This window comes from Dryas octopetala, chromosome 4 (genome assembly GCF_963921425.1).
Source record: "Dryas octopetala chromosome 4, drDryOcto1.1, whole genome shotgun sequence".
NCBI classification, from domain to species: domain Eukaryota; kingdom Viridiplantae; phylum Streptophyta; class Magnoliopsida; order Rosales; family Rosaceae; genus Dryas; species Dryas octopetala.
In genome coordinates, this window is record NC_141369.1 from 18,525,480 (window position 1) to 18,549,736 (window position 24,257).

General features: G+C 35.2%; 1 protein-coding gene, 2 long non-coding RNA genes and 1 pseudogene across 11 annotated transcripts; all 4 read right to left on the reverse strand.

Moving 5' to 3' along the window:
• Positions 1–1,799: 1,799 nt before the first annotated feature.
• On the reverse strand, positions 1,800–8,010 carry LOC147287641 (vacuolar-sorting receptor 2-like). Of its 9 annotated transcripts, none has more exons than XM_086242507.1 (10): positions 7,912–7,934; positions 4,369–4,438; positions 3,640–3,669; positions 3,508–3,525; positions 3,338–3,414; positions 3,156–3,250; positions 2,707–2,790; positions 2,532–2,597; positions 2,323–2,360; positions 1,800–2,238 (listed from the first exon to the last, which is right to left on the reverse strand). In XM_086242507.1, exons 5-10 carry the CDS (start codon positions 3,412–3,414, stop codon positions 2,002–2,004), a joined length of 597 nt encoding a protein of 198 aa, XP_086098633.1. In that variant the 5' UTR covers positions 3,508–3,525; positions 3,640–3,669; positions 4,369–4,438; positions 7,912–7,934; the 3' UTR covers positions 1,800–2,001. The 9 variants fall into 9 exon arrangements, with proteins under 9 accessions (XP_086098633.1, XP_086098631.1, XP_086098632.1 ...); XM_086242505.1 differs by lacking the exon at positions 7,912–7,934 and adding an exon at positions 5,465–5,492 and having other exon boundaries at positions 4,369–4,551; XM_086242506.1 differs by lacking the exon at positions 7,912–7,934 and adding an exon at positions 5,465–5,488.
• A 3,257-nt stretch (positions 8,011–11,267) lies between these two features.
• On the reverse strand, positions 11,268–12,428 carry LOC147287642 (uncharacterized). The gene is made up of 3 exons (XR_015122056.1): positions 12,129–12,428; positions 11,815–12,021; positions 11,268–11,315 (listed from the first exon to the last, which is right to left on the reverse strand). It is a non-coding gene; the product is annotated as an uncharacterized LOC147287642 (long non-coding RNA).
• Positions 12,429–15,348: 2,920 nt separating this feature from the next.
• LOC147287643 (uncharacterized) lies at positions 15,349–18,019 on the reverse strand. Its single transcript, XR_015122055.1, has 3 exons — positions 17,639–18,019; positions 17,435–17,535; positions 15,349–16,001 (listed from the first exon to the last, which is right to left on the reverse strand). It is a non-coding gene; the product is annotated as an uncharacterized LOC147287643 (long non-coding RNA).
• Positions 18,020–18,719: 700 nt separating this feature from the next.
• LOC147287644 (lupeol synthase-like) lies at positions 18,720–22,563 on the reverse strand (annotated as a pseudogene).
• Positions 22,564–24,257: the final 1,694 nt, after the last annotated feature.

Genomic DNA, 24,257 nt, shown 5'->3' on the forward strand with positions numbered 1-24,257 from the left:
CGTTACCACTTTCTTGATTGTTCGATCAAGAAAATGGTAACTTTGATCAAGAAAGTGGTAACCAAGCCCAACCTTGACCAAAGTTACCATTTTCTTGATTTTTTTTTCTCAAGAAATGGTAACTTTTTCTCAAGAAATGGTAAGTTACCATTTTCTTGATCCAAGTTACCATTTTCTTGAACCAAACATCAAGAAAATGGTAACCAAATCAGTGGGGCAAAAAATGTTACCACTTTCTTGATCGTTCGATCAAGAAAATGGTAACCTCAGTCAAGAATATGGTAACGAAGCCAAATCTTGACCAAAGTTATCATTTTCTTGATTATTTTTCTCAAGAAATGGTAACTTTTTCTCAAGAAATGGTAAGTTACCATTTTCTTGACCCAAGTTACCATTTTCTTGAACCAATCCTCAAGAAACTGGTAAGCAAATCAGTGGGGCAAAAACGTTACCACTTTCTTGATCGTTCGATCAAGAAAATGGTAACTTCGATCAAGAAAGTGGTAACCAAGCCCAACCTTGACCAAAGTTACCATTTTCTTGATTTTTTTCTCAAGAAATGGTAACTTTTTGTCAAAAAATGGTAAGTTACCATTTTGTTGATCCAAGTTACCATTTTCTTGAACCAAACATCAAGAGAATGGTAACTTCATCACTGGGCCAAAAATCGTTTCACATTGCAACTGTGTATAGACGAAAGGGCAATTGCATTCGCAGACTACTAAATACAAGCTCCTGTTTGACAATCAGGTTTTGACATGCAATCCAAAATTCTGAACAAAATTGCTTCTATAGTTATATACCATATTACCAACTATGAAATATAGTCTTAAGGTATAGGGTATTGGGTAAGTTATAGGATTTAAAATTTTAAAAAAACACAATAGGATTTAGGATATATAATATAGGGTTTAAGTTTAAGTTTCTAATTTAACCAAAACCCAAACCACTCATATTTATACATTTAGACAGTAACTGTGGTTCCTACTAATATATTTTGGCGGAAGCCTTTTAGCTCATTTCTCTTACAATTTGATTCCCTACATGTACTTAACTTTTTCGTGGAGATGTGAGTTTGTCTAGTTTCATAAAGACTATAAATTTAATTGATCCCCTTGTAATAGTTTTGACTTAATAAACAAGCAATGTTAGAATCAAGCATTTACATGTTGCTGAATATCACTGGGCCAAAAAAAGGTTTCGCACTGCAACTGTGTATACACGAAAGGGCAATTGCATTCTCAGAGTGCTAAATACGAGCTCCTGTTTGACAATCAGGTTTTGACATGCAATCCAAAATTACACAGTTTGACTAGTCTGGAAACGCGCCAGAGGCAGCATCTGTTGAAGAATCTGCCTCCTTCTTGGACACATGGAACTCTGCATGGGATTGAATGATAGGTCTACTGCATCCTCGTGCACAACTAGGGTTCCTATAAGGCATATTATTACAGAGGCAAGCCCCTGCCCATGACATTATGTTTTTCAGCATCTCTTCTTAAATGAATTTATTTGTCTAGTCTAACATACCCAATTATCCTCTGCTAGTTTAAATTGGAGTGCCTGAATATTTACTAACGAACATGAACTTATTAACGTCTCAATAACTTAATTGTCATAATTTTCAGGATGCACACCGATACGTCATTTATTTACCAAACAATGCAGCCACGTATTCATATATACACAGTCACATTACTCACATCCATAAACAACAGAACGAACAAAATGCATAAAATAAAATGGCCAAGCATACACTTCATCCATAGTACTTAGATTGAGTCTTGGTACAACAATAACCAAGCAGATACCCAAGAAGCAATTCTCACAACATGAAAACTGCAAAATTAATCAAGAGTAACAGCAATCTTCCTGATTGTAGCCTGCCAAGTTTAGTGACGTCACAACCAGTTTTGCACATTATAATTACATTTGTTAATACGGGGAGTAAATTTCATCAGGATCAGGTGACCACGATGAGTCAGATGGCCACCATGGACGCTAATTGGCAGGGGTGCAGTCTGGCGATGACTCTGAATGATAGTCGTTCCCAGGTTCTTCATCCACCAAATCTAGGGGTCTGGACTGTTGAGATAAATCAGGGGTAGCTGACCCTTGTGATGAATCCGCGACATTTGACACTCCGGTATCTTTGGGTGGTTGTGATGCCGAAACATTGGTGAATCCACAGTTCTTGTACTCATCTACCCATATCCAGCCATGGCAGTCAGCCTTACCCTAATACAAAACACATGCATTATGACATTTCAATGTTTTGGTTGCACAAATGGTCGGCCAAACTTAACAAAAACGTTCACTTACATTAGTCCCTTTGCATCCCCAGGCTGGGCGTTGATTACCTTCAAAATTGGCAATATATTGCATCGAACCATTGTTGTCACAGTACAAAAACATGACTTTAATTTATGAACTTGAGCTATTTAGACATCAATGCATTACTAGATTTATTTCCTATTACAGTGAAATTGAAAAACAACAACAAAAAATACCAAGACGTTAATTTCTCTTACCTTCACAACTTTTGACACCATCACCTTTAAACCCAGCAGGACACTTGTATTTGACCTCTCCATCATCATGTTTAGAGAAATAATAGGAATTTAAAATAAATATATTTTCCAAGAGCAGAATGTTTGTTTGTTTTTTTTTTTTTTTTTTTAAAAGGGAACACATAAAGATCACTTACCGTACAAGCAGAATATGCATGTCCATCTTGAGCTTCATGCCAACCACCTCCATTGTTTACCTTGCACCTCCCAGGCCCACTCGCTGGAAGCCAATGGTAATATTAATATATTGAAATACAATGTGCAACAAAAGGAAAACTTTTGCAAAGTGGAAGTATTCTAGCTATAATTTGATTAACATGAAGAAGAATATAAGCACTGAAATTTCAGTGCAGATTTCCATTGATCTGTAACCCATACATATTTATTTTTAGAACTAAGTCTGCAATATCTAGATATAAACAACTAGGATCATTAAATCCTGATCAAACCTTTTGACCAACTTGAATGCAAAACCAGGAGCATTAAAAAAATCCACAATTTTTTTTAACCACACTTTTGCCTTCTCTATTTAATTTTCATGTCTTTTTTGACATAAACAAAAAATATATAGTTTTTTCGTTTTACCTTCACAGCTAGTGTAACCATCTCCTTTGAACTGCACACCATCAACTAGGGGGCACTCAAAAACCCTCCCACGAAATGTATCCTGAGTGTGCGACCTGAAGTCCCAAAGAAGAGGAGTTAAAATACACGATTTTCTGATTTGTCAAAAAGCATGTGATGAGCTAGTAAGTTATGATCTATACCTTGCAGGCTGTGAGGTTGGCTGCTTTATTTTGCCAGCAACCACCATTGTTATCCAAGCACGCATTCGTCTCAACATCTACCATGAATAAATAGTGAACACAACATTCAAGCCCAGAATGAAAAAATAACAAACAGATAATAAAACACCATACTAACAAGAGGGGCTTACCAGTACTCAAACAAACAGCTGGCTCAGTTGTCACAGTACAAAAGCAGCAATAAAAGTTATCAATTTTTCCTTCTTATGATGACATTTACATAGAAAACAAATTAAACAAAATAGATAAGAAAGTAAACATACCAGTATTCTCATCCTCAAATGCTCCTTCAACTGCAGAGTATGTTAATCAAAATATCAGTCTTCCTAGCTTTGTGGAACTCATTATAGTCCAATATGCATTAACACAATTCCTTGTAACTCAATACAGGCCAATCTGCATGACATGTTTGAAAATCTTTCCAATAATTCACACGCAACTACAAAAAAACTAATAAACCCCAATGCAGAGTACGTACTAACTACCCTTGACATACAAACCTACAAAAGAAAACCATAACAAGTGATAAATTTAGTTGAAAGCTACAAATTGATCTGAACCAGCATCATCTAAGGAAAAGAAAAGGCTAAACATTTCTCAAGTATTATTCATATAAATTTCATCAAGTGTCCAATTACATCTGCTCTATTGTAAGTCAAAACCAACATATTCCCTTACTCATTGCAGTTTACTTAAAACATGCATCAAGACCTTACATAGCTTTATTAATTTCCAACTCCACAATTTACAATGATCCCAACCCAAAACATGTTCCTAAAAAAGAAAAATAGAAAATACTTCAACCATTAAAAGGAAAACCGCCAAAGTGATACAAGAGGTTCATACAAACAAAAAAAGTAGAAAGAAATACAACAAACCAAAACAACTACAAAGTAGAAACCCAATCCAGTAGACTTCTCATGTGAATTGGGTAGCCTAGGTAAACAAACACTTCAAAATTCCAAAAGCAAGCTAGTAACTCATTACCATACCTGCATATTCTCAGGAGAAGCCAACTGACAAAGAAATTCAGGGTTTTGCATCATTCCTCTTAAATGAGAACTGCAATCATTGATGCTATTTAATTGGGGGTTGGAGGCAAAAATCTGTTGTTGGGTAATGTTAAGAACAAGAATTTCACCATCAAGAGCCCATGTAAACAAAGTTCGAGTATCCTGTTTCAAAATCTCACCTCAATATATACACTTGGATATCTAATTATATTAGGAAAAAGGGAAGAAATAATTTTAGAACTAAGGATTAAGGAAGCATATCAAAAACTGGAACTTCAGGCCAGATTTTTTTTATTTTATTCTTGCCTCAGAACATCCAGCGGAATTAAGTGTTGATCTATAATACCAAATCATAAAGAAATTTATAAAACCAACACCAGATTCACATAGATACAGAGAACTACCAAAAACCTACAACAAAATTCAACCAAATATACTTTGATTGACAACATAAATAGATATAAAAAAGAAAAAAATACAAAAACAAAAACAGATATTGAATTGAGATAGAAAGGCCGAGCATCTGATAGCGCCAGTGAGATCTACAAATTCAGTAGTACATAAAAGAACTGTTTTAAGGCTACGGTTTCTCACTCATATGTCCATAAATTTGCTGGAGGAGTTGGATATAGCAGCAACCAACCCATATCTCAATATTTGAGGATGCGAGTGGGTACGTCGATGATGGTGAGGTAAACAGGGCCACTGCCAGTAGGTAAGGACAAGGCTATTTCCTTGTCTTAGTCTTTTTTTGCACTCTCTGTGAGATGCAAAACCCAAATGCGGAGCCGAACATGCCCAAAAACCAAACTTGTAACTATCCCAAATGCAGAAGGAAAATAAAAACCCCAAAATGAAAAAAAAAACCTTGATAAGCAGAAAATGGGAGACTCCAGTGTCGGACGAAGGTGTAGTTAATTTGAAGAAACAAACAAACCTAAGAAAACCCCTAATTTGAAGAAAAACATAAACCCCAAAAAAACCCCTAATTTGAAACCCTATTTCATAAAGAAGAAACCCAAGAGGATGAGGTAGAGAGAATGCTACAAAGCGAAAGAGAGGAGGGATAGCTTACCGAGAGAGTGAGAGACTGAGAGGGCGAGGGCGGCGAGAGAGGGTCTGGGTGAGGCTAGGTTATTTATTTTGAATGGAGAGTGAGATGAGCGGAAATTCTGTGTGATTTGGGTTTTACCATTTGTTTGATGCATCCCTCAAGAAAGTGGTAACTCAGTCAAGATTTGGTTACTTACCAAATCTTGACTACGAGTTACCACTTTCTTGAGGGATGCATCAAACAAATGGTAACTTCAGAAAACTATCTAAAACCCAAGTTACTAGTTTCTTGATCTTATATTCAAGAATATGGTAACTTTACATCAAGATTGTGGTAACCACCTACGCATGCAACTGTATATAGATGAAAACGCAATTGCATTCTTGGAGTATTAAATATAAGCTCCTGTTTGCCAATCAGGTTTGAACATGCAATCACAAAATTATATCTTGACAAAACTTACTATTTTCTTGATTTTTTTCTCAAGAAATGGTAAGTTACCATTTTCTTAATTGAAATTACCATTTTCTTCAACCAAACATCAAGAAAATGGTAACCAAATCAGTGGGGTAAAAAACGTTACCACTTTCTTGATCGTTCGACCAAGAAAATGGTAACTTGATTCAAGAATGTGGTAACCATGCCCAATCTTGACCAAACTTACCATTTTCTTGATCTTTTTTCTCAAGAAATGGTAAAATTTTCTCAAGAAATGGTAAGTTACCACATTCTTGATCAAAGTTACCATTTTCTTGAACCAATCATGAAGAAAATGGTAACCAAATCAGTCAAGCAAAACACGTTACCACTTTCTTGATCATTCGATCAAGAAAATGGTAACTTGGTTCATGTATGTGGTAACCAAGGCCAATCTTGATCAAATTTACCACTTTCTTGATTTTTTTCCTCAAGAAATGGTAACATTTTCTCAAGAAATGGTAAGTTACCACATTCTTGATCAAAGTTACCATTTTGTTGAACCAAACATCAAGAAAATAGTAACCAAATCAGCCAAGCAAAACACGTTACCACTTTCTTGATCGATCGATCAAGAAAATGGTAATTTGGTTCAAGAATGTGGTAACCCAGCCCAAGCTTCACCAAACTTACCATTTTCTTGATTTTTTCCCTCAAGAAATGTTAACATTGGCTCAAGAAATGGTAAGTTACCATTTTGTTGATCCAAGTTACCATTTTCTTGATTCAATCCTCAACAAAATGGTAACCAAATCAGCCAAGCAAAAAACATTACCACTTTCTTGATTGTTCAATCAAGAAAATGGTAACTTTGATCAAAAAAGTGGTAACCAAGCCCAACCTTGACCAAAGTTACCATTTTTTTGATTTTTTTTCTCAAGAAATGGTAACGTTTTTTCCAAAAAATGGTAAGTTATCATTTTCTTGATCCAAGTTACCATTTTCTTGAACCAAACATTAAGAAAATGGTAACATCATCAGTTGGCCAAAAATTGTTTCACACTGCAACTGTGTATAGACGAAAGAGCAACTGCATTCTCAGACAACTAAACATAAGCTCCTGTTTGACAATCAGGTTTTGACATGCAATCCCAAATTCTCAACAAAATTGCTTCTATAGTTATATACCAAGTTACCAACTATGAATTATAGTCTTAAGGTATAGTGTATTGGGTAAGTTATAGGATTTACAATTTGAAAAAAACACAGTAGGATTTAGGATATAGAATATAGGGTTTAAGTTTAAGTTTAAGTTTCTAAATTGACCGAAACCCAAACCAAGTGACTAAAGCCTATTAGTGAGGAACAAAAAATATTCATCACTAAAACCTATACTTTTTTGTGACCAAAGTCTTTCCTCACTAAAAAAATTGATTTATTGATGAACTATTCCATCCCAAAAATACCAAAATTTTGGTCACTAAAGGCCTATGTTTCATCACCATAGATGATGGTTCAGTGAGGAACATAAATATATTCATCCCTAAAATATGATGAGGTGGATCTGGTGGTTACATGAAATAGTGATCAAAATCTTCATTACTAAAACCTACCATTCCTTCACTAAAATATTGTAGATACATTTAGTGATAGAATTTGGTCACAAATTCGATTTTAATTACTATTTTAAACTCATTTTTTCAAAATTACAACATTAAATACATCCTGCTTTGTTTTCAATATAAGTAGCAACAGTAGATGTTAATACATTTCATTTCAAAATGACAAGTGACTAGTATTCGGATATCAAAGTTTATCCATCAAAACATGTACATCTCTCTCACAACTTAGATTTTAATAAAAAAACCCAACAATGCAAATCTCTAGATACAAGATGTCCATTCCGAAGGCTTGTAATCTGTCCTTGAAATCTCAACAGCCTGCAAAGACGACAAATTTCAAATTGAATAACAAGGGTATATTATACAGATACATATCACCCATGTCACCACAAATAAGTCCTAAAGTCAAAGATCATTTCTGAAGCTTACCTGCATTCCTTCCATGCCATTGATTCCTACTCCAATATCAGCCTCTTGAATCATGCCAACATCATTTGCCCCATCTCCAATTGCCAAGGTTGTCCTTCCTGTATGTTTTTTTTTTTTTTTTAAAACCAAACGAGTAATCTGCAAAAATATAAGATTGATTTCAGGACACTCGTACGTATTTTGAAATGAAAAGATGGAATCGGCTTGTTTTTCTTAATTACAGAAGTTGGTAAGATGATAAAATTTAGTACAGAATATAAAAGAAGAAGAAGCCTTCTGTTTGCCTAACTTCTAAAATGAAGATTATATATAATAGACCTACCAAATCCTTCTGTTTTGTAGAGACCCTGCAGCATATAACAGAGGCACAATTAACAGCCAAAGGAAAGCACTGGTCCTTCACATCACTTCTCAGAGCAATTTGAAGGCCAGGGGTGCATCTTTACTGCCTTCTTCAAACTTGAATTTGTGAAAACTTTCGAGTTGGTTTAAATGTCTTCTTTCATATCCTGGAAACTAGAATAAACAAAATATGTGATTACCAACTCAACTTCTATTGAAGTTGGATGTTTAAGAAAATTGAAACTTACTATAGTCTCCTTAAAACTCAAAGTCAATTAATCCCATAACACATCTAAGTTTAAATGTTAAGTGTCTTAGAAACAAGTTCAAAAGGCCATTGCAAAATAGTTTTTACTTGTGTGCAAGTTAGTTACTGGGATGCATGTGAAAGGAAACAAGAATCCATAGCGCATATTTGCACAGCAGAACATGATTATGTTTCTTTGTTCCATTGAAACCTATGGGTATTCTCAAGCACACAACAGTAGAACGAAAACAAACCAAGAACCTAGAAGAGTACCATCGACAACTACTGATTTGAGCATGTTCTTTCTACTTTTCTCTGTTGTGCAAAAGAGATGACCACTAAAATGACATTAGGTGTGGATTGCCTCTTACAAGGAGAGAATCGATGAGAAGGAAACAGCGAAAGAGATCGAGCAGGAAATTAAGGGAGAAAGAGATTCAGTGAGAGTTTCGGACTGGGGATCTATACAAGATATTTGACTATTTGAGTTTCTGAAACAATAATATATTAATTCATTTTCCTGCTCTCAACAAACAAACAAATTGTTGGCCAAAAACCAATAACAAAAGGAACTAAACAAAACTTTATGGACTTCTACAAAGCACAGAGGTCCAGCTATATGAAACTGATTCATTCCTAGCTACAAAGAAAGTATCATGCTACAATGAGTCCCTGCAGAGTTTTCAAAAGCCAATCTACTTCCCAGTGAAGCATCTCATTAATTCCCCCACAGTAACTTACCACCCATACTTGGAAGGTTGTCCATTGCTCACTCTCCACTACCATTGTTATTGCTGGCAGCTTTGTTTTTCCTTAGACCTCTCCTCTTCTCTTCCCTGCAGAAGTTGAAAGAGATCTAGTTATTGCCCATAACAAGACCCATGTCATTCGACTCATTCCAACCAAGACAAGGACAAGAAAGAACCATAGTTATATCAACTTGTTGGATGTGGCCTCATCAATATTAACTTACAAGCTACATTGGTTTTTAGGAAAGGCAAAGATGCATTTAATTTATTCTAATGATGAAAAGAGAATGGTCAACCATGGTGATAAATGAGAATGCATAATAAGTAAAAAAAATTAATGGAGATGTACCAGCAAGGAAACCCCTGATAGATTAATGGCCTTCAAGGAAAGAAGACCAAGAGTATTATAATAGCGTAGTTTTGCACAATACCAACTACATTTAAATTTTTGAGATCTCCAAAAGTGTCAATAACAAGAAAAACAGATGCATTGCACTCATCACTGTATTATTCAATGGCACCAACAAAACAAACTCAGAAAAACAGCACGTAACGAGTTCATAAAATCATAAGCTAAAATGCGACCATGTGATGTCTTGTATACCTGCAAATGCATGCCTAGATTAACTCAGCCACATTGAAATTTGGAAATAGATTGAACACATCCTGCAATTTCAACCAAAACAAACATGGATGGAAACAATGAATTCACTTAATCATAATATACTTAATTTTATACTAAACATATTATTCCTACTTATATTAAACAGATTAAGACTTTTATACTAAGAAAATAATACAAAATTGTGAATTAAGACTTTTATACTAAACAGATTATTCCTACTTATATTTCATATTAAGTAAGCAATCGCTCTTACAACTTGTATATCTTCACAACACTACCCAAATAGATAGTAGAAAAGACAGTCACCATAAATTCTCAAAGTAAGAGAGAGAGGGAGAGATAGAGGGAGTGAGAGAGAGAGAGAGAGAGAGAGAGAGAGAGAGGTAGACCCCCTCTTGCCAATTGTCTAGATGTGAAATCTATTTCTCAAATGTGGAAGTCAGTGTTCCTATTAAACAAGTAAACAGAACATGCAAACACTAGTCAATTGAAAAACTACAAACGTTGTGGTTATATATGTGTAATTCGACAAAGTGTCTTCAATAAGATGAATAGATATCCCAAGAAGTGAAACTTTCTATGTACAAATTCTGAAACAAGAATAATCAAGGTAAAAGTCCAACTTCCATATAATTCCAGAAAATGACAATGATTTCATTTAATAAAAAAAAGGACATATTTAAGATATTTTAACTGCACATACATACACTTCCTAGAAGCTATCTAATACAGTCCTATTTCATAGTTTGTAAATGAAGCAGTCAAATGTTTCATAATATATTGCAACAAGTTAACAACTGCAAGAGCAAAGAAATTATTGCATTGATAAAAGATATGAGAATCCAAAAAAAAAAAAAAAAGCTGCAAGAGGAAAGAGACTCTAGGCTTCATAATGAAGAGAAAGTCATGTCAATCAATAGACATTACTATTGACCTTCAGCAATCACTCAATCTTCTCATCTTTCTTAGCAATTGTGTCCTTGAAGGATGCTACCTGCAAGATTTAATAGATAATTACAAATTTTGATTAAGAGATGCATAAAAGTAAAAACATTTAGTGAAAACAAGATTACTTTTTACGTAAAAAGATTACGTAGACACAATATAGTAACAGGATAATTTCAATAAGAACATATACATCTCACTTGACTGTCTACCATGGCTTCAAAATGTACCCTGGGCTTTAAAGTTAAGTTAAAGTAAAACTTTCAATTTGTTCTCCCTAAAGCAATACTGTCTTTCAACTAGTGCAAAGTTTAGTTAATGAATATTGACACCCAAAAAAAAGTGGAAAAGCTAAACAGTGCATGCATTTCCAGTTTATGGATGTCATCATATGAATTGTAGACCCAGCCTACAAGGGTGCTCAACAAACCCATCCTACGCATGATCTCATACCTTCCAGTTATTTAGAAATATTGCTCTCCACCTGATCAAGTTTCTGAATAATTTCAACGGAACCTCTCATCGTAAAGTATATCTAATTTTAAACCTTCATGGAAAATAAAATAGCCTAACAAATCAGCCCCACTTACGTACTCCTCCTCCCCCCCCCCCTTTCCAAGATTTTGAAAAGAAAAAGAGCATAAAAACAAACCCCACTTTTCTTTTTCCTTGCACAAATTAAAAAGAAAAAAGGGAAAGCTATAACTATTCACTACAAATGAAAAAACTCTTATTGCCACACGAAAAAATAGTACGCAATCAATTAATTGGAAAGGTAGTAATCCTTCATATATCAGAGGTCAAAGAAAAGATGATATTCAGAATCAATAGTAAAGAAATAAAGGTGTGCACTGTGATAATCCTTCATATATTCCTAAACTGTCCACTCTTTAATAAAACTAATGCATGTAATTGTCCCCTGTGCATAGTCATAGTCAAACTTATTCCTAACAAAAACAAACACACAGAGGAGAACCTTAGAAAAATGAATATACCGATTCTCCTTTTGATTTAGCAGTGCCAATTTGTTTTCATACTCTGCTTCCCAGATGTCAGTGGTGCACAGGGATAAAAGGGATTTGGGATTGAAGTTGACAAATCACATAATTCAACCTGCATAAACACAGGTCATCCCTGCGCAGAAATATTTGTCATTCAACGTGTCTTGGCTTCAGTTAAATTGCTGCAAGTGCCTGTGGAGCCTGCATAAATTAGTTCAAAATCCAAATATTAAATTCATGAAAGAGATAGAGAGTTTGACATATGAATAAATCTACAAAATCAAATGTAAACAAATCGAAGCCCTAACCTGGGTGAGAGAGACAGAGTCGGAGTTTTATAGTTTCTGAGAGATCGAAACTCGGTGAGAGAGAGAGTCTGAGTGAGTTTTCTGGGTTTCTAGGTTTCGAAACTCAGTGAGAGAGGGTCTGAGTTTTCTGGTATGATGGGCGATGGACGTGCTAGGATGGGTTTCTGAGTTTTCTGCGTTTTTGGTGGGAGGATGGCGAAAGGGTGGCGACAGCGAGGATTGAACGACAGTGCCAGGACGGCGAGAGAGAGTCGAGGGCGGCGAGAGAGGGTCTGGGTGAGGCTACGTTATTTATTTTGAATGGAGAGTGAAATGAGCGGAAGTTCTGTGTGATTTGAGTTTTACCACTTTTTTGATGCATCCCTCAAGAAAGTGGTAACTCTGTCAAGATTTGACTATGCGTTACCACTTTCTTGAGGGATGCATCAAAAAAGTGGTAACTTCACAAAACTGCTTAAAACCCAAGTTACCACTTTCTTGATCTTAAATTCAAGAAAATGGTAAATTCACATCAAGAATGTGGTAACCACCTACGCATGCAACTGTATATAGATGAAAAGGCAATTGCATTCTCTGAGTATTAAAAACTAGCTCCTGTTTGCCAATCGGGTTTGAACATGCAATCACAAAATTATATCTTGACCAAACTTACCATTTTCTTGATTTCTTTTCTCAAGAAATGGTAATATTAGCTCAAGAAATGGTAAGTTACCACATTCTTGATTAAAGTTACCATTTTCTTGAACCAACCATCAAGAAAATGGTAACCAAATCAGCCAAGCAAAACATGTTACCAAATTCTTGATCGTTCGATCAAGAAAATAGTAACTTGGTTCAAGAATGTGGTAACTAAGGCCAATCTTGACCAAAGTTACAATTTTCTTGATTTTTTTCCTCAAGAAATGGTAACATTTTCTCAAGAAATGTTAAGTTACCACATTCTTGATCAAAGTTACCATTTTCTTAAACCAAACATCAAGAAAATGGTAACCAAATCAGCCAAGCAAAACACGTTACTACTTTCTTGATCAATCGATCAAGAAAATGGTAACTTGGTTCAAGAAAGTGGTAACTCAGCCTAAGCTTGACCAAACTTACCATTTTTTTGATTTTTTTCCTCAAGAAATGGAAACTTTAGATCAAGAAATGGTAAGTTACCACATTTTTTATCAAAGTTACCATTTTCTTGAACCAAACATCAAGAAAATGGTAACCAAATCAGCCAAGCAAAACACGTTACTACTTTCTTGATCAATCGATCAAGAAAATGGTAACTTGGTTCAAGAAAGTGGTAACTCAGCCTAAGCTTGACCAAACTTACCATTTTCTTGATTTTTTTCCTCAAGAAATGGTAAGTTACCATTTTCTTGATCCAAGTTACCATTTTCTTGAACCAATTCTCAAGAAAATGGTAACCAAATTAGCCAAGCAAAAAACGTTACCACTTTCTTGATTGTTCGATCAAGAAAATGGTAACTTTGATCAAGAAAGTGGTAACCAAGCCCAAGCTTGACGAAAGTTACCATTTTCTTGATTTATTTCCTCAAGAAATGGTAACTTTTTCTCAAGAAATAGTAAGTTACCATTTTCTTGATCCAAGTTACCATTTTCTTGATCCAAGTTACCATTTTCTTAAACCAATCCTCAAGAAAATGGTAACTAAATCAGTGGGGCAGAAAACGTTACCACTTTCTTGATCGTTCGATCAAGAAAATGGTAACTTCGATCAAGAAAGTGGTAACCAAGCCCAAGCTTGACCAAAGCTACCATTTTCTTGATTTTTTTTCTCAAGAAATGGTAACTTTTTGTTAAGAAATGGTAAGTTACCATTTTCTTGATCCAAGTTACCATTTTCTTGAACCAAACATCAAGAAAATGATAACCAAATCAGCCAAGCAAAACACGTTACCACTTTCTTGATCGTTCGATCAAGAAAATGGTAACTTAGTTCAAGAATGTGGTAACTAAGGCCAATCTTGACCAAAGTTACAATTCTCTTGATTTTTTTCCTCAAGAAATGGTAACATTTTCTTAAAAAATGGTAAGTTACCACATTCTTGATCGAAGTTACCATTTTCTTGAACCAAATATCAAGAAAATGGTAACGGAATCAGTGAAGCAAAACACGTTACCACTTTCTTGATCAATTGATCAAGAAAATGGTAACTTCATTCAAAAAAGTGGTAATCCAGCCCCAGCGTGACCAAACTTACCATTTTCTTGATTTTTTTTCTCAAGAAATGGTAACTTTTTTCTCAATGAATTGTAAGTTACCATTTTCTTAATCCAAGTTACCATTTTCTTGAACCAAATCTCAAGAAAATGGTAACTTCATCACTGGGCCAAAAAAACGTTTCGCACTGCAACTGTGTGTACACGAAAGAGCAATTGCATTCTCAGAGTGCTAAATACAAGCTCCTGTTTAACAATCAGGTTTTGACATGCAATTCAAAGTTACACTATTTGACAAGTCTGGAGACGCACCAGAGGTTCTTTTTTTTTTTTCAACTTGGGTGGGTTAATTTTATATTTTGGGCGAGGATGGAATTTTTTTGGTTTCAATTTCAATATTTTGTGTTTTAATTTTTTTGTTTTAGTGATTTTCAGTTTTAGTTTTTTGAATTTTAAATTTTGTAGGGGGTTTTTTTTAGATCAAATTTTTTAAGGTATTAAGTATTAACAAGTTTAATTAAAAACCTTATACTAAAAGTCTAAAACTATATACATTACACATTTACATGTGTTTTACATTTTTAATCAATATTGTATCAAAATGTTTAGGCATTCTTGAGTTGGGTAAAATTTGTTGAATATCAAGTACCCAAAAGTGCCAATACATATTTTGCATTACACATGCTTGTATTTTGCTGCCCCTTTATGTATTAACCAAAATCTTTTTCTGTTTTTTAATCATTGAATAATGCTGTTATAATTGGGATCCTGAGCAGTCCCTGTCGAATCGTTTAAAATCATTTAAACAGATCAAACGCAATGGATGAATTGTCAAAAGAACAAAGCAAATGCCATTTGTTTTTTCAGCCCAACTGATATCCAAAACAAGATTGGAAATCGTAATCAAGTTTTTTCGATGTATAAAACCTCCTGAAACTGATATAAATAAACAAGATTATACATGTCAATTTTTAATGGGATTTGGATGTTATAAATGTTATTTATATTCCATTCTCTCATAAAAATCCATCCATTCAACAAAAATCCATCCATTCATAAAAAATTTCATCCATTCATTTAACTAATCAATATTTGTTCAAATACATGTTCCAAAAGCACGGAGAGTTTCAGAGACCAATTTTGATCCTTGGAGAACATAATGGGACCATTGGAAGTGGTTTGGAAAATATCAGCAACTAGCTTGAACACACTTGGTATGAAATACTAGTCAATCTTCATGTGTTGATTGCTGAGACGTTGCAGACCACACAATGGCAGGATACTCTGCCTCTGCAATAGGTCTGGAGGCAAGGTTGCTTCTTCACACAATTTTAACATGAAGATATACATTGAGCGAACAGAACTACCAACCCAAGCTGCATTCATTAATTTGTTTTCAATAATAGAGCCTTTTAGATCCCAATTCAAAAACTTCATGAGATAGCAAAGAAATACATAAGATAGCACAAGATACATGATTATTCAATTATAACTGCTGAAAATGGCAACACAACAAGTAAGAAAGTACTGTGTGACATTTACTAAAGAAATCGGAATATTAATGTGTGATTTAACTTCTCAGTGTTATCTGCCATATGATACTTAGGTTATACTAGACAGAAGGATAAAAGAGTAGTACTTATCTCAGTGGTATAAGCTTCTGTGCTTCTTTTCCTCAGTTTGTCATGCTGGTCAATAATTCTGAAAAACAGAGAAAAGAAAAGTGGTAAGCATGCTAAATACTTGCTAAAGAAAAGTGGTAAGCATGCATATACTTGCTAAAGTGGGAGACTTGAATATATTGTGCCCTGGAAGAATTTCATGCTCATATATTGTCTGAACACCCATGCCCAAAATTTTTAACCATGGAATAGATTTAGTCTCTAGTTGTTAAAGTCAAAAGCGGCTGCCAAGTCCATGCAAAAAGTCTGAATTACTAGTGACCTTCCCATTTCTTAGCAAAAACTCAGATGAAGGGCCTTCGTTTTCTCTTCTCTACCTCTCTACTCCAATTTTTAGTCATGAATTTGACCAGTGCAGCTGATACCATATCTCCATCACAATTCATCATAGAATGTTTTTGCAGCATTCTTGTAACAATCTCATAAGAATAAATTCAGTATCACATATAATCATTTACTTCAAAAAAAAATGTAAAATCTTGTAAAGAAACATGAGCTGACAAACATAAAGGGAGCATTAAGACAGGAGCTCTGCATTTCATGAAACCTAGAGGTGTGGAGGTCAATTGTTGAACTCTCAGAGATTAAAATAAATGAATTACCATGAATCTGTTCCTTATGCTCAGTTGCAGTTTGAAACAATCCCACATTGAATATCTGAACATATTTTGATGAGCTAATAGATGATGCTATACATAATGCTTCAAAATATGAATTAAAAATGAACCACGTATGCAATTCAAACAGGTCGATAACATGTCATGCTATCACAGAATAAAAGAAGAGGTCTAGTGGCATGTTTTTGTATCAAGCACAAAGGTACAAAAACCATTTAAGCAATTATATGTAAGGTCCTATAGCATGTAGTTTTCACTACTTGCAGTGATCTACAATACCCGAGTACAGGACCCGAAAGGACGTATCTAAGCATTGTAAAATAATACAATGCTTAGATGGGAAATAAATCTTTAATACAAATTTATTATTTAAGAAATAACCAATCAGAAATGGAGCCAATAAAGTAAGCCAGAAATTGTAATGCCCTACTAAGAATTGGTTGATTACAGGCACTGATCCAATCTACCATTTTCTTCTATTAAAACCTTGAACTAAAATATAAAATTGGTCTTTCAATAACAATGGAAAAAAGCATCAACATCAGCAGATTAGAGAAGAGCAAGCACATGGCCATAGGAAATATGCTATCTACACAAATAATAGGAAAAATAAGATGTGGGATTAGCCTTTAACTCCAGAACAAACATACACAAAACTAAAACTTCAGACAATTTTTATCTCTCCCTGATAACATTAGATTCAGAGAACGTAACAGTACAGGTAATGCAGGTACACATAGTTGCACATATCATAAATTCCTGCATCAAGGCAGCATACAAAACTGTACCCATACATACCAACATGTATCCAGTTTAAGGATAGAAAAAAACATACCAACAGATCTTCCTCCTGGACTCTGTGCTGCTATATGTGAAAACCCAAATCGGGGAAAACACCAATTACATTTTCTGGCATAGCAAGAAAAACCAATTCCTCTGAAATCCATACAAGTAAGAGAATTTAAATACACAAATTTCAGAAAGCCATTGCAAGGTAATTGACAAGATTCACAATCTCTCTATGAGGACGCAATTATACCTCTGTAATGATCCGGTAGCGACCATGACCTGATACCTGATCCCCGAGAGAGACCTCGAAGCCGCTAGAAAACTCAGATCGCCGGCGAAGGGGTTGGATCTGTTCTCCTTTGATTCTCCTTCATGATTGAATTTTAGGTCTAAAGGAGGACACCCAGACGATCAGTGTGTCGAGAGGACGATGTCTTGGGTGGTCGGTGTCGCAACTCCGCCGGAGAAGGCGGATGGCCGTCACGAAGTTCAATCGGTTCATCGATTTCGACATGGTAAGTGGTAGACGAATATTTGGGGCCGATTTTGTCAACGTTGCCGCCGGACGGCTGGGTTTTGATCGGAGAAAGGGTGCGGGAGAGAGAGGGTAAAGAAGCAGATGAGATTTGCGTTTTTTGTTTGCGACTCAGAAGGATTTCTTTTGTTTTGTTCAGTTACGTCTTTCTCTCTCATAATGGGCTACCGATTCAGCCTTTATTTTTTTTCTCAACCGTTAGATCAACATTTACTGATCTAACGGTCAAAAGCTTGAAGGCATCTAATGCCTGCAGTTATGTTAGAATTTCCGGGTCGGCGTAGGTATTAATGTGTTGGCCAATGAAGAAGTTTCTAACATGGGTTTCATGGCCAGCTGTTAGCAGTTTACTAATCATTAGTTAAAAGGTTTGTTTAACTAAAGATTAGCAAGAAGGCCCATATCAGATACAATAAAGCACACTATTTTTATGGCACACTATCCACAAGGATGCCTTATTAGCTAGTATGCAACATGCAGCTACCTAGAAGAGCAACTGGGTTAAAAGTGGCAAGAAAAACAAAAAAAACACCTTTCTTTCTAGTTTTGTTAATAGAGTTTACCATCAAATCTGTCAAAATATATATATAAACAGACAAGATTAAATGCAATGCTGATATCTAAAGTTCTAAACCAAAGAAAAAGAGAGGACTATGCCCCTTCTATTTGCAGACAGCCGTTTATTAACCTTTACTTTGGTTTTCTTTTCTCTTTATTGTTTCACTTGGCACCAAATAAGCATACAACCATGCATGTTTCTACACACATCTGCACAGAGAGAGGCAATGGAACCATATTACGCGCGGTATTCTGCGTAGTGTAACATGGCATTCCTCATGAAAACTCCCATCAGTTCCTGTCATGAGGAGAATAAGAAAAAAAGGATGAGTAACCAGTACTGGCTAGTACTTAACTTAGTAATTAATTAAATTTAAAATCAGAAATTCATGCGCGCACAATGTATATATAGTGTTTTTAAGGATCGATGGTATATACCTGTTGAGGGAAATCACCATTTTCCAGTTGAGAATTGATCAACAACTTTGCTGCGCGGTGAATAGGAGTAGGGTCTCTCTCTGCCTGCAGTTACAAAGAAAAAAACAAAAAACACTTAAAAATTTAGAACTTGGGGAGGAAATGTGTATAAGTAAAAACTTGAAGTGGCATTGGCCAGCCCTTAGATGTATAAATCATGTACTAACTAACCTGTCCACCATGAATTAAACCCATTAATCCCATTGCAGTCTGCACCAGATTCGACCTGTCTCCTTCAAGAGGTGTATAGATCTGTATAACCAATTAATTATACCCGAGAATAAATTTGAGATGGAGTTTATTCTGATCAAGAGAGCTAGAATATCATTTATGCTTTCATTTTCCAATGAATCTAAGAACATGTACCTTGTTTGTACAAGAAGTGTAGCTCTCTCCCCAACCACCATCATCTCTCTGTGTTTTGAGTAAAAATTCAACTCCTCTGCGTACAGCCTCACAGTTATAGTAAGTCTTGCCAGCAGCCTCTAACCCTTTAATTGCAAACCATGTTCCATGGATGAAACAGATTCCCCACTTTCCATACCTGTGAAAATGCTTGTCCATTTAGTTTATTTCACCAAGTACACAAGCATAGACATAAATATATGTTACACAAAATTTTATTCAAGGCCATTAATATACCATGAGCCATCAGGCTTTTGTGTGTCTTCAATGAACATTGCAGCATTTGTGATGAAATTATCGATCTCGTTCTTTCTATGGCCAGGGTATAACTTCCTAAACAAAGCTAATGCCTGGATTGAAGACGAGGTGCACTCGACATGCCTGCATATATATATATATATATATATATATGACTCTTACATTAGTCTTCAAGGAATGTAGTCTAAAGCATAAAGAATACAAGATGGAATGTTGAGGCAGGAAAGAATTTTACTCGTATTCAATGACGAGGCCCTCGAGAAACTCTATAGGATTGAGCCACTGGGGAAGAACAAAAATAGAATATAATATATACTGCATGTCATTATACGTAATAAAAGGTACATTAATTGTTTGGTCCTTCTTTACCTCCAACCATTTTGAAGCTCCTGCTGGTTCCCAGGCTGATACACCACCATTTGGACTCTGATTCAAATCATATAATGAAAATGCAAATAAGCGAGTTTCTTCAGTTCGTTCATTGTTTAAAAGATGTACTAGATTGACAACAAACTCATAATTAAATATAATTCTCACCTGCAGGGAAAGTATGACAATGACAGCATCATATAAATGCTCAAGTTCTATTTGTTCACCGACCGGCCAGTTGTGGTGGCATCATTGATAACAGTAGGCAACACTGTGCAATATATAATTGTTATGTCTAGCTAAGGCTCAACCCTCAAATTCTGAAAGCATATGAGTCAAAATAATTACCTTCAAAGCGTCTGCAGTACAATCCGAAACTTGCCATCCGTGATCTTGATCAGAGAAAGTCCATGCTCCTTTAGAAATGTGACGGAAATGGTCTAAGAAGTCACCAGAAGGATTATCCCGAACCTAGAATGTTGCAAGTGAATGCATGCATATACACTTTCGCTGACTAAAAAAATGTACAAGTCAAAAATAATATGCTTGCTTGTTGCTTGATGAATCAGATTGAAAGGAAATAAACAGAAAGTGCGAAAAGCAGTACAGAAACCTGAGATTTCTTTAGGAACTCCTGTGCTTTCTTAAGTACAGATCCAAGTTCATCAGTGAGATTTCCAGCAACCAGAGCTTGAATGGAAAAACTAGCATCCCACATTTCACTCACCGCCAAATAACGCCGTTTGCTAGGCCAAAATCGCGTTTAAAGTTTTTCTGCTGTTTTTTTTTTTTTGCATTTTAATTGTCTTTTATTATTTTCAGTATTTATTTTGGCTGTTAAATATACCATTTATGGATTTTAGGAAGTTATCCAAGGCCGTATGGTATTTAGACATTTTGAGAGATGTAATGGGGTGGTTTTAATCTGATTAATGAAAAATTGAAGTTTCTTTCGAAACCTTTCTATTAACTTGGAATCCGTTTAGATCAACAAGGTTATAGGCTCCTTGTTCTTGGTATTCTCAATCTAGAGAATCAACAAATCTAAGGTGTGTGTGTTGTGATTCATCACCTGTGTTGCGTCACTAAAGAACAGCTACGGTTCTACATTGGGACCAAATGGGTTATATATATATAGCCCTTGCCAAAGTTTTAAAAAAAGAGTTAAGCTCACAATAAGTTAAATTCCATTTTTTTTTTATATAAAGAAAAAAGTTTCTTGTGTTATATTATTATCAAGTCAAACCGTGGATCTCCTAAAAACTTTCTTGTCTTACAAGATAATACTCAATGTACTTTATGATATCACCTTCAATTGGATGCTTGAAATGTTCATTGTTAAATAACCACCGTGTTCTAATTAAAAACTTAAGTTATCATATGAATTGGAGAATGGAGGATTCCAGTCTAGGACTGCAATAACCTAGTTTTAACCTAAAGTAAATTGTTTTTATTAAAATAAGTACTTGTATTTATATTTAAGTATTCTTACAATTACTTATTTATATGCGTGTTAATTAATTAACATTAACTATATTTCTAATTCTATTTATATTTTTATTTATGTTAAAAAAATTAATTAATTAACATGTAGAAGGCAGTAGCTTCTACACTTTTCTGTTTTCTTTAGTTGTTTTAGAATTTCATTTTGGTTGGTTAATAGGGAGGTGAAGTATTGAGCAGTGGACTAAGTGTGGTGTGTGTTTGGTGTGGCGGTGGAAGTGTGTGTGTGTGTGTGTGTGTGTGTGTGAGTTTAAAGACTGGGTTTGTAGTAAACCTAGCAAACCCTTAGAATGAATACCCGAAAACCAAAGAAAGCCCAGAAAATCAGAGAGAGAGAAAGAGAGAAGAGAAGGACAGAGAGAGAGAGAGAGAGAGATATATATATATATATATATATAAAGGGAAAGAGGAAGAAGAGGAAAGCTCCACCTCCATATACTCTGTTTATCTTTGAATTTGATTTTGGTGATGATATCTGTTTTGGTGAGGTTTATTTAATTATTAGAGTTGTCTATAGGATCACAAACAACCTAGAGTTTGAAGGAGAAGGGAAGAAGGATTCAGATTGGGGTGTCCTTAGCATATTTGGAGTTTTTGTTCTTGAATGGGGTTTTGATTTCTAGCTTGGTTGGAGGTTGGAAGTTTGAATTAGAAGCTTTAAACTTGTTTTTAGAAGTTTAAGAAACTGATTTGGGGTGTTACAATCGGAGGGAAATGAAGTGGCCGGGTTGAAGTTTGGAAAATCTGGAATTTTCTGCAAATTTTGACAGTGTTCAGGTAGCCTACTTTGAGGCCTTATAACTTGAGTTTTACAGATCCGTTTTGAGTGTTCTTTAAATGGTTGTCAAGAGAAGTTGCAGAGATTTACAACGAGTATAAGTTTGCTCAATTTGGAGTTGATTTGATAAGGTAAACAGCAAACCAAAGTTAGAAAAAAAAAATAAGCGAAAACTGGCAGCAAGGCGCGCTGAAGATGATGAACAGTGCCACCGGACCACCACTCGCACCACCGGCGCGTGCGGTGGCGTGTGGCTGTTCCGGTGACCGGGGAAAGTCCCTCCCCACTGCATTTTCGATTCCGAGTCCGATGGGGGCCTCCGTTTTGCGATCCGAGACCCCTAACTTAGTGTTTTCACTACACACACTATAATTAGATAGTGGGCGATTTTTATTCCGTAATTAATTGTAATTTTCTTGTACGGGTTTAGGCTCGGAGGACCACCGAAAGGTACGAGACAACCTCTAGCGGCGAGTTAAGCACAAGTTCAAGCTAGGGGGATCTGGGGAACCTTTGACTGTAAATTTGATTGTATTGAATCTTTGTTAAAAATGCGTTATGTGTGCTAATACGTGATTTATATGAATTATTTGAATTAATTGAATATGATATGAATTAATTAATTAATATATAATTACGTGCATTTATTTGAATGTGACATTTATTTGTACGTGAAGCATGATTCATTGAGAAATGGAGTTTCTGGTGGTGAGAAGGGATTGGGTGTGAAATTTAAATTCCTAAGTATGTGGGGAGAGACGCTCCTTCAGTTGCGACTGATAAAACTATCTTTTTCCCAACGCGCATTGGGACCTTCGGTTGCGATCGAAGTTAGGAAATCTTGCACTTTGATTGCGGATTAAAGTGAAGATGTGCATTGCAATTTATATTTCAATATGCATCGAGTGATAATTTGTATAATAGGACACTCGGGGCCACATTGGTAAAATGCATGGTATGAGACGTGCAGACCTGTTTGTTTTATTATATAGATTAACTCTTTATCCATATTATGAGGCTTAAATCGAGGAAGTGCAACATAACATTCATGCATTAATAAGATTATTATATTATGTATTATCTGCTCCATGTTGTATGTTTCAATGAGCTTCATTATAATTAATTTTGCATAATAAGGTTAAATGTCCCTACTAAGCCGTTGGTTAGAGTTCACCCCCTCATAGACTTTGCAGGTACTATAGCGAAAGTTAGTGTGAAACTGATCGGGAGTAATTAAGGTGATTAAGCGTGAACCAAATCGGAGTTAATTTAGATTTTGAGACTGTGAGCTAGTGTTGTCTTGTACATAAATACGACTTATTTTGTATATTAAGCTTTAATTCAGTTTGTGGCATAATAATAATATGAAGTTTATTTCCATTACTTTTATTTTCCATTATCACATTCTGGTTATAGAACTTAATTCTATAATTAGAGTGTGATTCACACCTTAATATGAGATTAACCCTTAATCCTGGATTGGGGTGTGACAAGGACCTCCTGCAAACAAGGCTTTGATATCATGTTGGACAACATGCATTGTGCCCCAAAAGCTTGAGTTGTCAATGAATGGGCCAACAATGTATATCAAGCTAACATTCACTTCAATGCCGAATAGTCATGATTGTATGGTTGAGATATGGTTAGCTTTTGCATTTCCTGAGTTACTGACTAACTGTTGGTTTGAACATTGAGTCACCATTAATTAGGATTCAAGACTCATGTGAAATTACTAAGTGTATAAATAACTTAATTGGAATTGGGAGTGGCCTCCTGCAAGGTCAGAGAAGAGAATTCCTGGATGGGGGTATACTTCTTTGGAGGTTCTGTTTTGGCTTCATTGATTGAAGAAATGACCTTAACTTTCTTTGAGTTCTGCCTGTGTCAATGTGTCATATACTGTGGGAGAAGATTTTGGCTGATAGTAATGTTCAATTTTATCTACTTCTTATGTATCTGATATTCTGATAGATACAATAAGACACT

What these genes read in the sequence shown, in the direction of transcription:
- LOC147287641 (XM_086242501.1), bottom strand. Translation starts at nt 7,931, where the DNA reads ATGGCATGGAAGGAATGCAG. An exon ending in CTTCTCCTGAGAATATGCAG is followed by an intron (nt 3,670 to 4,368) that starts GTATGGTAATGA and finishes CATACTCTGCAG; the next exon opens with TTGAAGGAGCATTTGAGGAT. An exon ending in CCAACCTCACAGCCTGCAAG is followed by an intron (nt 3,251 to 3,337) that starts GTATAGATCATA and finishes TTGGGACTTCAG; the next exon opens with GTCGCACACTCAGGATACAT.